Source organism: Enhydra lutris, unplaced genomic scaffold (assembly GCF_002288905.1).
Source record: "Enhydra lutris kenyoni isolate GAN:26980312 unplaced genomic scaffold, ASM228890v2 scaffoldscaffold11, whole genome shotgun sequence".
Taxonomy (NCBI): Eukaryota; Metazoa; Chordata; class Mammalia; order Carnivora; family Mustelidae; genus Enhydra; species Enhydra lutris.
In genome coordinates, this window is record NW_019154095.1 from 38,322,697 (window position 1) to 38,338,030 (window position 15,334).

Below are 15,334 nucleotides of genomic sequence, written 5' to 3' on the forward strand. Positions count from 1 at the left end.
TAAAGTAATCAATTGGTACTTGGATGGAGAAATTAGCCGTTTTTGGACTCAAATCTGTAACACTTAAGGAATATTAATAACAACGGCCGAAAAGCTACGGAATGAAAATTACGGAAGAATGGGATTGCACTCAACAACTAATGTTCCAATCATCTAACGTTCCAATCATCTATGCTAAGCAACAAAGCACCCCAAAACTTAAGTTTAAAACAGTATTTTGCTCACAAATCTGCAATCCAGGGAGGGCTCTGCAGGGTCAGCTCATCTCCACGTTAGCTGGTACTGCTCACAGTCCGAGAGTTAGAATCATCTGAAGGCTCACTCAATTTAGACAGCTGGAGGACCGAACATGGGGCTGCTGGGGCTCTATCCAGAGACATCTCTCTCTCTACCTCCATGTGACTTCCCCATATGGACCTTATAGCTGGCAGTGGCAGGAAAGCCGAACTTCTTACATATCAGCTCATTTGCTCCCAAGGGGTGTAGCTCAAGCAAGAGGGTCACACAGAAGTTGACCACCTTTTATGTAGTCAGACCATCACTTCGGCAACATTCTCCCAGGCAAGGCGATTACAAAGTGCTCTTTTGTGAAAACCGACCTCTATACTCTAGAGCCAAAGTATGTAACAGGAAGACAGAGTTTGCACATAAAAAAAGGAAGATAGTTATCACTTTGCCAAGCCAAGGAGACTGCAGCAGGCTAATGTTTCCAGGACTGCAAACCCACCCACAGTAAAAAGCGGAGGGGTTTTATAGGAAAATACAGAACTGGGGTGCCTGGGTGGCTCAGATGGTTGAGCGTCTGCCTTCAGCTCAGGTCATGATCCCAGGCCTGGGATCAAGTGCCACACTGGGCTCCTTGCTCATTGGGGAGCCTGCTTCTCCCTATGCCTCTCTTTCTCTCTCTGTCTCTCATGAACAAATAAGATCTTTAAAGAAAAAGAAAATACAAGATCTGGGTAGTTTCAATAGGAAGCTAGTACTTGCCAACCGCATTCCTTAGTCTTTAAGCTGGTCTCATGACTAGGGCTGGCGCTGGCCATCCCCATCTTGTTACTAAGTATACATCGAGATCAGCAAGATGTCAATATTGACAAGAGCTCAGGAGTTCATGAACAAAGGATTCTACAGAAAAACAAGTGAAAGGGAGGAGGAAGCTTCAAGAATTAGGAAGAGAAAAATCTGTTTTGTTTGATGTCAAGCCTTGTTGAAGCATTAGTGAGTCCATCTTGATTTCCAGCCATCTTTACATTTCTATAAGGGTTTCAGAAGGTCTTCCCAGAGGCAAGGATATAGACACCGCCTCCCTCGATGGAGGAGTGTCATTATCATATTGCAAGAAGAGTACATGGGTTGAGATCTGTATGAGAGCAGCTGTCTTTGGAAAACACAGTCTGCCACAACGGAAAACCACAGGATTACCAAACCACTGAAACACAGAATTGAACGGCCCTGGAAAAGGCCATCCATTTGTCCCTAACAAAAGTCATTCTGCAAGACGAGCTCAAACGTATTTGTCCCATCCTTTTGGAATCCCTCTTCAATGTCCCCCCAGCTTCCATAGCCCTTTGTAAATATGCCCACTCTGCCATTCAGGATGTTCTATTTTCAAAACATGATTGTAATCAGGCAGGTACTATCAACCTGTCAATGAGCCAACCTTTTTCAAATCAATCAGTGTAGCACAGGAAACATCACAAGGAAAAGAGTCTTCGGACTGAGGCGGAGCCACAGGTGGTACTCGGCAGAGAAAACAGCAGAGAGAAAACATGAGCAATTCTGAGAAAAACTGACATCACAAAAAAGAAAATATATATAGATCTAAGTATATATGTATGTTTCTGTCCTGCGTTAAAGGAAGATAAGGTGCCGTAATTGTCAAAATAATAGTGGAACAGCTGGGACGGAAGCAGAGCCCAATGCGGCAGTGTTCTCCAGCCTCAGCTGCATCAGAACCCCCGGGAGAGCCTGTCGAAACATCCCAGAGCTTCCAACTCCGCAGAGCTGGGTCGGGCCTGGGACTCTGCATTTCTCACGAGTTCAGGGGCGGCGCTCTTGCTTGTGGCCTGACCCCATTCTTTAAGAACCACTAGCCTAAAGGTTTTCAGACCTGGAAGTAGTGGCCACACTGCAGCCCTGGCAACGACGAAGGGACCAGAAGAGCCACAAGAGCGGTGGGGGCGAAGAGGACCCCCGACACGGAAGTGGTCTGATTTTACCAGAGCCCATTTCTCCCGTTGGACCCCTGCCGGCCCGGGCACTCTCCGGCGACTGCACCCGGGCCCGTCCCCACCCTCCACCCCAAAACTGACTCCTCCCGGCCGCGGCAGCCGCGGTGGCGACGCGCCCCCTCCCGACGGTCCCGGGTCGTGTCACCCGAGAACTCACACTCGGGCGGCGGGCCCAAGTGGGCGGGGCTAAGCTCCCTCCTTGAGGCTGTTGCGTGAACAGACCTCGGAGCTCCGAGTCCCCGCCCCCGAGCCATGATTGGCCAACACCGCCCGAACGTGGTGACGTAAGTCCAGGGCGGAAAATTTGTGAGCGGAGCGCGGGAGCTGCGAGTCCGGCGTCCGCTCGGTCCCGGAAAGGCCTTAAGAAGTTGGTACGCTTCCAGGTGCTCCTTGGGAAACCAGGGCTGCTTCCTCACGACTTTCCGGTCCTAGCCGCCTGTTACCTCAGAGCGCCTCTCTGCCTCCCTGGTGCCCAGGTGAGCGTCCGAGTGGGACCTGTGGGAGTGTGTATGTGTCGGGGAAGGGGATTGCTGTGCTGGTGGCCCCCAGACCAGAGAGGAGCGGCAGGAGTGTGCTCAGTGTCCCCGACACTCCGAGGACATGCTTTCATCCCCACCACCCACCTCATTAGCATTTGGGATCGCTGGTCTGATGGCGCTGGGCCTTGTGGCTCTGGTTGGTTAGGGTTTTTGTTTGTTTGTTTGTTTTTGTTTTTTTAATTTGACAGACAGCGAGAGACGGAACACAAGCAGGAGTGGGAGAGGGGGAGGCAGGCTTCCACTGAGCAGGGAGCCCGATGCGGGACTCGATCCCAGGACCCTGAGACCATGACCTAAGCCAAAGGCAGACCCTTAACGACTGAGCCACCCAGGCGCCCCTCTGGCTGGTTAGTTCTTGCGACAAGTTTGAGTGCCTGCTGTGAGTTAGACACAGGTAGTTATGTCCCAGTAAGTACGCGAGCCGGAACACAGCAGATGCGTGATTCCTATTTGAACCCACGTGAACACAGCCCCTAAGGAGAGGACTCTACCAGGAAGGCAAACAATTGTTACGTGGCATGACAGATGCTCACTTCGAGGTGTATGGGGAAACAGTTTTAAGGGGTGGCCCCTTTGAGAAACTGATACCTGACCTAAGGTTCGAAGGAAGAGGTAAAGAATTGAAAAGAATCAAAGCCTGTGAGTTGCCTGGCGACTGGCCATCTGGTGAGCCTCTACAACACCAGGGGTAGATAAGCAGTTGCCTATTCTTGCAAATAAATGGAAACCACGCTGCAAGGTATTGATTCTTTTCTTTTCGTTAGGTACCTGTTTCAGAGAAGATGACGGAGGAACTGGACCTCACAGGACAGGACTCTGATGCGGGTAGTGAAGAGGTGGTCCTGACTCCTGCAGAGCTCATTGAAAGGCTGGAGCAGGTAAGCATGAGTAATAGTGGTTATTTCCCAGAGTTCTTGTGAGGATTAAAGGAGATAATATGCATAGAATGCTTAACATACTGTTTGACCCATGATAAGCACTCAGTGTTAGCTGTGAGTAATAATAATCTTTAAGTATACTGCCCAAAATGAACCAAGTCTCTTTGACTCCAATATCTGCTCTTAATGGACTACACCTGCTGCCTTATTCTTGTGTTCTCTCTTGAACAGCCCTTTCTGGAACGCTCTCATGTTTGTTACTCTAGCATTCTTCATTCTGTCCTACCAAGCAGGTCATCATGAGTGACAAAAGAAAGATGACTTCAAAATTATATCTTATATGATAATTCTTACTGTATGAGTAATTCTTCCTTTGTTTTTATATCACAGACCTTTTTGAAAATCTGGTGCAAACTGGCCCTTTCTCCCAGAATAATATATGTATACATACACATCCAGAAATTTTGCATATAATTTCAAGAGATTCAGACACCCTAAAAATTGCCCACCTAGTTTAAGAGCCCCTGCTTTATTAGGAAAGGATTCATGAAACAAAAATCCAAAAGGACAAAGCATAAAGAAAAAAATGGATACATTCAACTACATTAAAATTGAGAACTTTTGTTTTTACAACTTGATGCCAGTTAAAATACATGCTACAAAACTGGGAGAAAATATTTGCAATATTAGTCCACACTATAAACACTTTACAAACTACCCAGTTAAAAAAAATGAAATCTTAACAGGCATCTCCCAGAAATGGAAACCAGGATCGCCAGTAATCGTATAGACGAGATGTTCAATCTTTTTTGTAATCAGGAACATAAAAATTTAAATCCCAAGGAGTTACCACTTCATACCCATTGGATTGGCAGAAATGAAGAAGATGAGCGAGATAAAGCAACGTATAAATAAAGCAATATACAGGATTGTGGAGCCATTTACACACTTTTTTACAGTGGTGAATTGGTGCACTTTGCAAAGTAACTTGTCAAGTTGAAGACACACATATCTTGTGTCTCAATCTTCCTACTCCCAGGTACATGTCCTAGAGAAAAATTCCAGGAGACATGCGCAAAATGTTCCTAGTATTGCTTGCAGCGGTTAAAAAATGAAAGTAACCCAAATATCCATCAACAATAAAGTGAATAAAAATTACAATCTATATACACAATGAAGGGGGGAAGCAGCAATAAAATGAGTGAGCGAGAGCTCCTGCAACATGGATGACTCTCAAAAGCGTTATATAGAACATTAAAAAATAAGTTTTTGAAGAAACCATTTATGCTAAGCTCAAACACTGGCAGAACCATTGTTCGAGGCGGAGCTCGTGGCACACGCTGGTACGCTGCATTGCGTCACAATGTTGACCATTTGCCCCCTGGGACAGGCGGCTCCCCCAGGCTGGTTGCCTCCCGTGGCTGTGAGGGGCTTCTTGGAAGGCAGCATGGCCTCAGTTTGACAGCAGGTGAGCAGGAGTTCCGTCTCGGGCCTGCAGCTCTCTTGCAATGCCCTGAGTGCAACAAAGGAGTTGGTCCACCACCCAGATGGCTGCTGGGGCTGGACACACTTGTAGGCTGCAGACCATGGCCTAAGGAGCCACTTGACAGGGCCACTAATAAACACAGCTCCAGGAACAGATAGAGGATACTCATGAATGCCTGTTAAATGATTTAAGGGGCGCCTTGGTGGCTCAGTCATTAAGCATCTGACTTCAGCTCTGGTCATGATCCCAGAGTCCCGGGATCGAGCCCCACGTCAGGCTCCCTGCTCCATGGGAAGTCTGCTTCTCCCTTTCCCACTTTCCCTGACTGTGTTCCTCTTTCATTGCCTCTCTCTCTCTCTCTCTGTCAAATAATTAAATAAAATCTTTTTTAAAAATGATTTTAAAGTTATTACCTATAGTGCAAAGTTTCTCACTTTAATGATTATATTCATTTGCCAAGTCTATACAACAAATCATCACAGACTAGGTAGATTAAACAACAGACACGTATTTTCTCAACCCTGGAGGCTGGAAGCCTGAAATCAAGGTGCTGGCACCATAGGTTTCTTCTGAGGCTTCTCTCCTGGGATTGTAGGTGGCCATTTTCTCCCTGTGTCTTCACCTGGTCTTCCGTGTGTGTCTGTGTTCAAATTTCCTCCTCTTAGAAGAACACCGATCATTGGATTAGAGCTCACCTAATGACCTCATTTTAATTTAATTACCTCTTTAAAGACCCTGTTTCCAAATGCAGGCACATGTCGAGGTACTAGAAATTAGGACTTCAACATACAAATTGGAGAGGAACAGAGTTTAGCCCATAACAATGAACAGATTGTCATTAAAAATTTTGATCAGGAATCAGATGTAGCTATTTCAAACATAGAACCTGATTATTTTTAAAAAGACCATGGATTTAAATGCAAGTTTCTCACTAAATATTTCGGAAACATTTTGTTTGAAAGTTTTATACTAGTATAAAGTTTTCCCAATGTTTTAAATATTTTTACCAAAATAATCTCATAAAGTCAATAAGAAATCCCCCTCAAATCTACCCCATTTTGCCCCAGTGTATCCAGCGAGTGCTGTCATTTTCTTTGAAATCATTGAGAATCATTATGTGGAGATACAAACAAATGTAGTGAGACTATAGAAAATTAAATACTAAGGTCAAGCTAATGATTACCTTTGAAAAGGGAGGAAGACACCGGGACTTTTAAAATAATGATAACGTTATGTGTACACTAGATGTTTATATCTCTATTCATGTTATATATAATAAACATTTCTGAACCTATTCAGTATTTAATAAAATCAGTTAAAAAGAAAAACTCTGCTTTATAAGTCCTCTCTGACAGTTTGGTCTTTTCTCATTCGTAATTCTCCTTGAAAATACAGACTTACTTTCTAGTTAACTTTAACAGCACAATTACAGGAGCTTGAACCTATGGGAAAAAATTTATGATAGTAGCAGTACCTGCTATTTAATAATATGTCTTCGTGGTGGTAATTGGAGACGCAGAGACTCAAGGACGTTGAGAGGAATAAAGTGAGCCCAATTGGCACGTAATTCTGAGCTTTGCTTAAAACTAACTTTCCTGTAATTGAAAGACAAAATTGCTTTCCTCAGTCACCTGTGGATATTTCAGTTCCCTAAGCCTTGGTAATTTCTGAAATGTACTGAATATCTGGGCCTGAGTCATAAATTAAGGATTTAACCTGTTGTTCCAAAACTATTTAATAGTTGATCCTCTTATATTGTGATCCTTTATACACAATGCCTTTATCTGAGGCAGTTAGTAAATAATCTGGGTTTTCTCATTAGTAAGATAAGGATAACTATATCCATTCCTCTCCTGTATTATAATAATGAATGAAAAAGTCTTTGTAAAGTGCTCTAAGCTTCCCAAATGAGATGTGTAGACTGAGGGCACTTCATCTCCCAAATAGAAGGGTGCTTGCGCCCCCTGGTGGGAGATAGCGGGTGAAGTCGCAGGAACGTGCTGATGCTATTTGGTGAAAGGTACTGTTTGAACACCAGGTGGTGTTGCTCTCCCTAGTAGGCGTCATACTGACTTTTTTTTTTTCTTTAAATAAATGGTATTAGGGAACTGCAGAGGCAAACTGACAACATTTTTTACATGAACAGTGATTTTTTTTACAATTTTGGTTAAATATAAGATTGTAAGCACAGCCTCCCCACTCAAAGAAATAAAAAAGCCATCATAAACATAGCTTGTTTACAAAGCATTTCCAGTATTTCCAACTCATAGGCGAATAGTTTTCTTTGCCAAAAATAGCTATGATTTTCACGGGATATGTACGGACTCATAGGGTTATATGCTCTATTGTGACTGATACTCATAGATACATATTTGGTGGGGGGCATTGTTTTTTAGGCCTGGATGAATGAAAAGTTTGCCCCTGAGCTGCTGGAAAGCAAGTCTGAGATTGTAGAGTGTGTCATGGAACAGCTAGATCACATGGTAAGAGTTGCTTATCTCGGGATTACAAAGGAAGAGAACTTTAACAGTGTTTTGTCAGCATAGTGAGAGATTGAAGTCTGATACCAAATCTGTTTTGTTTGGCCCAGCCTAGTGAGTTTTTTTAATATTGAATTCGTTACATGCATTTATAAACCATGAGCGTTCCTATGAGTATCTGCATGTCCGCTTCCCCTGAAAAGTCTAAAACCCTATCAATACTGGGTCTATGTTTCTATATGAGAACAGCTGACCAGAGTAGAGGAAGGGCCACCCACTTTCTTGTGCTCTGTTCCCCACAGTCCTTACCTACCTACCTTTCTTAGATAGCTTGCCTGCCTGGTGCCCATAGACACTTGAGTTTGTGGCCCTTGGCTTAGATGGGCTGGGCCTAAGTCATTATTAGCCTTAGAGTAGCTTTACGACATTGGTATTTTGCAGTTTCTCAACTGGTGATTTAATACTCCCCTTAGACATGTCTTCTGTCTGCTGTATTATCTCCTTTACAGTTGGGCCTGAATTCTTCTAGGCCCTTCCCACTGACCATATTCAGATTCTATTCAGATGGTTGTTTTCTAAAAGTAAATGAGTATTGTTTGAACTTTCTATAATGAGGCTGTAGTCGTACATAATTTGTGTAAGAAATGAGAACTCTTAGGAATTTTTTGGTTCTCCATTGACCTAAATGTAGGTTTTGAGTCCTCAGCATTCCCAGTGATGATAGTCCCTGTGGAATCGTACAGACTGAACGAAAAGGTCTTTCATCTGAATATCATAATATCATGTTTTTTTATAGACTTCATTTTCTCTTTTAATAGGAAGAAAATCTCAGGAGAGCCAAGAAGGGGGATCTGAAGGTCAGCATTCATCGGATGGAGATGGAGAGGATCCGCTATGTCCTCAGCAGCTACTTGCGGTGTCGGCTCATGAAGGTTTGACATGGAGATATATGTAGTTAGATTTAGACAATGCAGTTTGTAATTATAGACTGAGCATCTTGGGGAGATGTTGGGCTGGGGCCTGGGAGAATCCAGGGCCTGAAGATGCCACGAAGCCCCAGTATCAAGGTAGCTAAAGAATAAGGAGGGCAAGAGATTATTCTGAAGAAGCTTAGATAGGACATGTGTTGTATACCTCCGGGGACACATTTGTAGTCTGTCTGCTGAGTGAAAGGTGCCCCTTGGAATTACAGCACAGCGGTGCCGAAGAGTCATTTGCCTTGATTGACTAGGGAATACTAACCAGAGGAAAACAGTTTCAGAAATTATTTTGCAGCCATCATATAGGCAATGTCAAACTGACCGTGATAACTTGACATTCAGCCATAGTTCTGAGGCCATCTAACTTATGAAAATGAAATTGCAAAACATTCTTATTTTATATGATGTCTATTTTAAATGAGTATCTTCTCATTTGGTTCCACTTATTCCCTTAGGTATTACAAAATGAATGCATCCTCTCCTCGTGAAAGTGCTCTCAGCTAAACATCTCAACCATTTATTTCCATTTGCTGTCCTGGTTCGGACAAAGGTGCTAGTCTATAGGTGTCCTTAAATCATACCACCTGCAACAGAGTACAATATAGTTGTAGTTGGGTCACTTTTGGGACGAACAGGACAAGCAATTCCCTTATTCTCGATATTTAACTGGTAATAATGCCACCTAGTATCACATTAGCATATTACACAGACACGTCACACTGTTCATTCTGCACTTGCCATGAGCTCTAACGTCTTTGAAGTTTCTCAGTTACCATTTTCCCATCTTGTCACTTAATTGTCACATAATTGAAAGGTTTGATTTTTCTACCCCAAAGTGTGGGGCTTGATACTTACCCCTCTTAGGCTTCACCTTATTACATTGGGCCACTTCCCTGTTCTCTGGACCTGATCTGGTCACTTAATATATTAGCTATCTCATAACATTTTATATCCTCAGTTTATGTCGAGTCTGATAAGTATGTCATCAAAGGCTGTATCTGATACATTAGTAGGACTGGGCCAACCACAGAATATTCCACCAGAGACTTCTTTCAAGTCAACATCTGTCTGTTAAACTGCTTCTGAGTCTATACTGATCTATACTGTCACAGCCCCGGCTTTCCACTTTGCCGCCAAGGAGGTCCTAACACTGGTGTCATATGTTTTGACAAAATGGAGATTTTTTAAAAATATGTCTCTCCACCCCACCCTCAACTACCAGAAAACTTTTTTCTCTTTCTCTCCTTAAGTTGGAGAAATCCTCTTTGTGTTAATCACTTTCTTTTCTTTGCAAACCATCTCTTAAAATATCCGTTCTCGTAATAACGCCACATACCACAGGGAAGGGCATTAACCTGTATCTGAAGCTTCCCGCACCATCTTTGTATTTTTGAAAATTGGGAAATCGCCCTGTCTCCAGCACTCCTCCACTCTTCTGAGCTCATTGATTCTGAGCTCACAACACTGCCTGTCGGTAGCACGCTCAGTGATGGAGGGAAGGCAGCTTACACTGATCTAGCACGGGCCACCTCGTGCGCCAGAACCCCGTACCAATGTGCACTTGTCCTGGAATTGTAACTGAGCCACGCCCAAAGACAGAAACTCCTTTAAGCAGAGAAGTGTTCCTTTGTCTTGGTGGGTCCTCCTTCCCATTGTCATTTCCCTACTTGCATCTCTTTCTGCAGAGAACCCACAGCACTCAGTGAGTTAGTTTGTGTAGCAGGGGACTAATCCCTATGCAGTTCCTGACCACTTATCTTTATGTAGCTTTTAGTTTAGTTTTGGTTTTTTTTTCTGTTTTGTTTGTGTTTTTTCCTGGTAGTTCTTACCATTTTGTCCTAGCCTTGCCTCGCTGCGGACTTCATCATTGCCGGTTATATTCTTATAATTAAGAGTCACTGTTCTCAGGCACCTGGGTGGCTCAGTCAGTTAAGCGTCTGCCTTCAACTCAGGTCATGAAACCAGGGTCCTGGGATTGAGCCCTACATCCCCTCCCCTGCTGTGCTGGGAGGAAGAGCTCTCTTTCTCTTTCAAATAAATAATTTTTTTAAAAAGTCCTCTTTGTCTCTGCTTGTGTGTTCTGTATGTGTCTTCCCAGCTTTTGTACACGCTTCATCTCATAGAACAACTTGTGCAGCTGCCTAGAAATGTTCAACAATATCCCCTTCTCTCCCTCATTAATATAATTTATTGTTGTACTTTCCTCTTTTCTTTTATAAAAGCCTCTCATCCTTTTTAAGTGGTTTTCCTTTTTAGAGGCCTCACCTTTGCTCTGAATTCTTTGAAACCTGCCTTGAAATCTTGGAAGTTGAGAAATGTCTTGACTGTGAGAACTTGCCATTTTAAAGTCAATTCTAGTTTAACCTCATCCTATATCAGAACATGAGTATATTTGACTCTGGAATCTGGACACATTTACATAGTGCTTTTTGTTTATCCTCAGATAGAGAAGTTTTTCCCTCATATCCTTGAAAAGGAGAAAACACCCCACGAGGGGGAGCTGTCTAGCCTTTCTCCAGAGGAGCTGGTCTTTGCCAAACAGTGAGTAGGAAGGACGCATGGGGACTGCTTTCTTTCTGTGGCTCGTGAGCATGAGTTTTGACGGTTGTCCCTGTGACGCGGATGGCGGGGCCACTGTTGTGTGTCTAATAGCCTGGAGGCTCCTGGCAGGCGGGTGGTCACAGCGGTTTGAATTCCTCTTTTTCAGGTACATGGCTAACACAGAGACCTACCTTAAGAATGTTGCCCTAAAGCATATGCCTCCTAACTTACAGACGGTGGACCTCCTGAGGTCAGGTGAGCAGAACACTCTCTTTTCAGGCTTATCTTCAGGTACCTTCGAATAAGATCTTCATCTTTACTCTCAAGCCTGGAAAAATAAGTACTTAGATAAGCAGAAAAGAGAAGAGAAGACGTCATCTGGTTAAAAAAATATATAAAATCATCAGGGTACCTTGGTGGCTCAGTCGATTAAGTGTCTGGCTTCTGCTCAGGTCATGATCTCAGGGTCCTGGGATCGAGCCCCAGGTCCGGCTCTACGCTCAATGGGGAGTCTGCTTGTCCCTCCACAGCCCCCACTGCCCACACTCATGCACTCTCTTTCTCTTTCCAGTAAGTAAAATCTTTAAAAAAAAAAAAAAAAAATCATTAAAAACAAGTATAAGAATAGCCTTTCAGCATTACTTTCGTGGTCTTTAGCTTACATTGAAATTCTTATGACTGCCATTAAAAATGCAGACTCATTCACATGTGCAGACCTTCATTATTTCAGCTGGTATCTACTGGGCATCCACACCGGGCTAGGCCTTGTGCACTAAGGAGGTAAAAGTCTTTGTTCTCGAGGGGCTAGCACACTTTTCTTCACAGGTTCCTGCCCATGCTTGGTCAGATGCTGCCTTGATTCAAGGAATCCAAATCCAGTTCAAGGAAATGTCTCCAAATACATTTCCATCCTGAAGTACTAGGGTCAAGGCATCAACATACACATTTGTGGGCAAGGGGGACGAGTGTAGGCCACAACAGGGGGACAAGTGCAGCCTACAACACTGGGAGCAAACCCATAGCAGATCTGTGGAACTCGGAACTGGTCATTGTGGTGAACCTGCCTGAGGGAAACAAAAGGGCCAGTCCCTGTCCAGTTCCACCACTTTTTGTCTGCCTCTTAGAAGAAGAGGAAGGAAGCAGGACCACATCCCTAATCATTGCCCAGTGCTGTCACACCTGGTTGACTAAAGCAGCCACGAGCGTGCATCTAAATTTCTGAAACTGAGTCTAATTGAATTCTACCTGATGCTGGCTGACACCTCCTAAAAAAACATGTCGCTTGTCCCAGATCCTTTCCAAGGACTAGAGCCAGGCCCCTGGAATTGGAAACTTGTGGAGGGGATCATCCTGTCCCAGTGAAATCAGTCTTGCTTAGTTAGCCCAGGTACCCTGAGTCCCCATCAGGCCTCTGGAGCATCGTAGATCCCTCCGGGCAGAGTGGGGAAGGCATGTTGAAATCTAAGCTGGGTTTCCTGGAATCAGTAGCTGCCCAGCCGGGTCAACGAGGTGCTCTGTGGCAGGCCCCAAACCCTGAAGCAGCCCAAGGGCTGCTTAGACCCCTTAGACCTTTGGAGCCAGTTATGCGGAACCCCCACCTGTGGATGAGGGAATCCAAGGCGATTTTTGTGCTGGGCTGGGCTCTTAGAACAGAGTTATCTAGTAAATTCTCAGAACCTGCAGTTGATGGAGTCCTCTGGGTATGTAGGGAGCTCTAAGAAATGAAGAACTCTCGAGCAGCCCAGCCCAGGGCCCCTCCTTCCACACAGTGTTGGCTGGTGGTAGAAGAGGCAGCAGCCTCTCACCCCAAAGTCAACAAGTGAAGGAAACAAGTGAAGGACAGCTCATGGTGGAAACCTGTGTTCTGTCATCTGACACTCAGGACTATCCCAATGTGACCCTATCTTTCTAATGCTCTCCTACTACTGCTATATATGAAGATATTTTCTGACTAGATTTATACACCTTTGTCCTCCCAACGCGTGTATATATCTCTGCCTTGGCCCTTGCTGTTAGCGCCCAGGTTCACTCTCCCTCACTGAGGGAGTTGACGTCTTCCTCCCCATTCCCTGAGCGACTGAGCCACCGCTGTGAGGTGTGATGAGAAGCTGCCGGTAGCCCTCTTCAGAGTGACCCCATGTCACGCTTGCTTGTATCTTCCGCGATGTGCACATTTCACATACTCGGTGGCTGTTGAATGAGTCATTGCTGTGCGAGACCCTGGATGGGAAGTGTACTGTTTCTGTAAGGAGCCAGAGCTGTCCTCAAGCCACCCTCCCCCAAAAATGCTATCACATCAGGGGTCCCTTAGGGCTCGGTACAGTGAATCCCAGCAACTTTCCCAGATTGGTCTTGTTGGCAGAGTATTTTCTGACTGCATTATCATTTCTCTGACAGTTCCCAAACCAGATCTAGATTCATACGTGTTTCTGAGAGTGAAAGAACGACAGGAAAACATCCTGGTAGAACCAGAAACAGATGAGCAAAGGTGAGCAGCATGTGACCTTGAAGGTGGGAAATCCGCCTCCCCTGGGGGCACCAGCTCAGCTCTGCATGCCTCTGCATGAGTTGTTTCCTCTTTTTCAGGGACTACGTGATTGACTTGGAGGAAGGCTCCCAGCACTTGATCCGCTATAAAACCATTGCGCCCCTGGTTGCTTCTGGAGCAGTTCAGCTGATATAAAATTGAAAGCAAATACAGAAGAAAGACAGCATGGAACCCTGAAGGAAATGTGTAAGATCTCTTCACTGCTTTGTGCCTAAGGACCACAGACTTTCCTGGCAGTGCTGCAGGTCTTTGGGCACTGAGAAGGCGCTCAAGGCACGATTCCTAACTTGCCACACGTCCTCACTGCCTGCCATCCCAGCCACCGTCAGCAGATGGAGCCACCGCTCCGTTGGTTCCACGTGCTGGCCGAGTCCTCCGAGATGCTCACTTTGTGGGCCTTTTTCCTTTGTGGTACTTCTTGAGCTAAAGAAAGTGAGACAACCGCAGTTCATAAAAAAGCATCGCTGCCTATGATTAGGAGACAGTAGTTAGCCCTGACCTGAGAGGGACCGGACAGTTCTTTCACGTCCCCGATAAGAAGAGGATAAATGCCATAGAAAAACCGAAGATGAAGTATCTTCTGGATTATCTCACTGGATTGTGTGAACTAACCTTCTGGAACCTCTAATATCAGACTTAAGACCAATGTCTGCCCTGGTTAACGGAGAATCATAACTAAACCAAGAAGCCATTTCTGAGTTTCAGTTTTGTGCCAGAAGGACCCTCTGGCTGGTTCTCGGTTCATAGCCTAAGGAAGTATGTTCTCCCTACTGCTAACCTGCAGCCTTCCTGAATCTCGGGCAGCTTTGCCAAGCCAACCTCCAGGCCATCTGGCCACTCTTGGCCGGGTATCTGCTCACGGCAACATTAACTGTCCTATCTTGTGACCTCATTAACAGCATTTCTGTTTTTAGCTCTACTTTCTCAAGGGAAGCAGATGAAATTAACATGAGCAGAGAGCATCATGGTGATACCTGAAGGAAGGATGTAGAGACAGTGAATGAATCGTCTTTCCCTGAAACATGATAAAAAGGAACCTGCATTCCAGTCTTTTGCTGACGAGAAGGCAGCAGATTTTCATTTATATAATATTGGCTGTTAGAGAAATCAATGTAATATGGCTATCATTTCCAAGAAAAATCACTAAGAAAAAGCAAGGAGGGTTTATTTGTTAATAAAAGCATTTTATATTTCAGGCAGTGCTTTGTCTTTTCCATGGTGTTTTTACCTTCTTCAGCTTTTTATAAAACAAATGAGCATGTAGGGTGTCAGGCACAGTTCAAGGCACTGAAGCTCCAACCCAGAATAAGACAGAGAATTGAAACAGGGCAACTCACTACAAAGTAAAGTGGGGGGGGGGGGGGGTGACAGGTTCTTACCTAACAGTGAATCTTACTAAATTGGGCCAAGATCTGAATACCAGGGAGCCAGACACACAGATCAAAAGGAAGATCATTCCAGACAGAGAAGATGGCTTATACGAAGTCCCTGAAGCAGAAACGAGCTCTCCTGCAGTCATTAAACACAGTGGGTGAAATGGAAAGTGGTGCCCAGTAAGGCCTGAGAGGCAATCTGGGCCCAGATCAGATAGGGCTTTGTTAGCAAGGATCCCATTTGGTCCTCACAACGGTCCTGAGAAGTAGACAGGGCT

At 44.7% G+C, this 15,334-nt stretch overlaps 1 protein-coding gene across 1 annotated transcript; it reads left to right on the top strand.

Annotated features, from left to right (window-relative positions):
- The first annotated feature begins 2,574 nt into the window (after window positions 1–2,574).
- Window positions 2,575–15,129, top strand: LOC111144541 (GINS complex subunit 4). The gene is made up of 8 exons (XM_022498867.1): window positions 2,575–2,707; window positions 3,535–3,648; window positions 7,531–7,617; window positions 8,433–8,546; window positions 11,038–11,135; window positions 11,302–11,390; window positions 13,533–13,623; window positions 13,722–15,129. The coding sequence occupies exons 2-8, from the start codon at window positions 3,553–3,555 to the stop codon at window positions 13,816–13,818; spliced, it is 672 nt and encodes a 223-aa protein (XP_022354575.1). The 5' UTR covers window positions 2,575–2,707; window positions 3,535–3,552; the 3' UTR covers window positions 13,819–15,129.
- The last annotated feature ends 205 nt before the right edge of the window (window positions 15,130–15,334 follow it).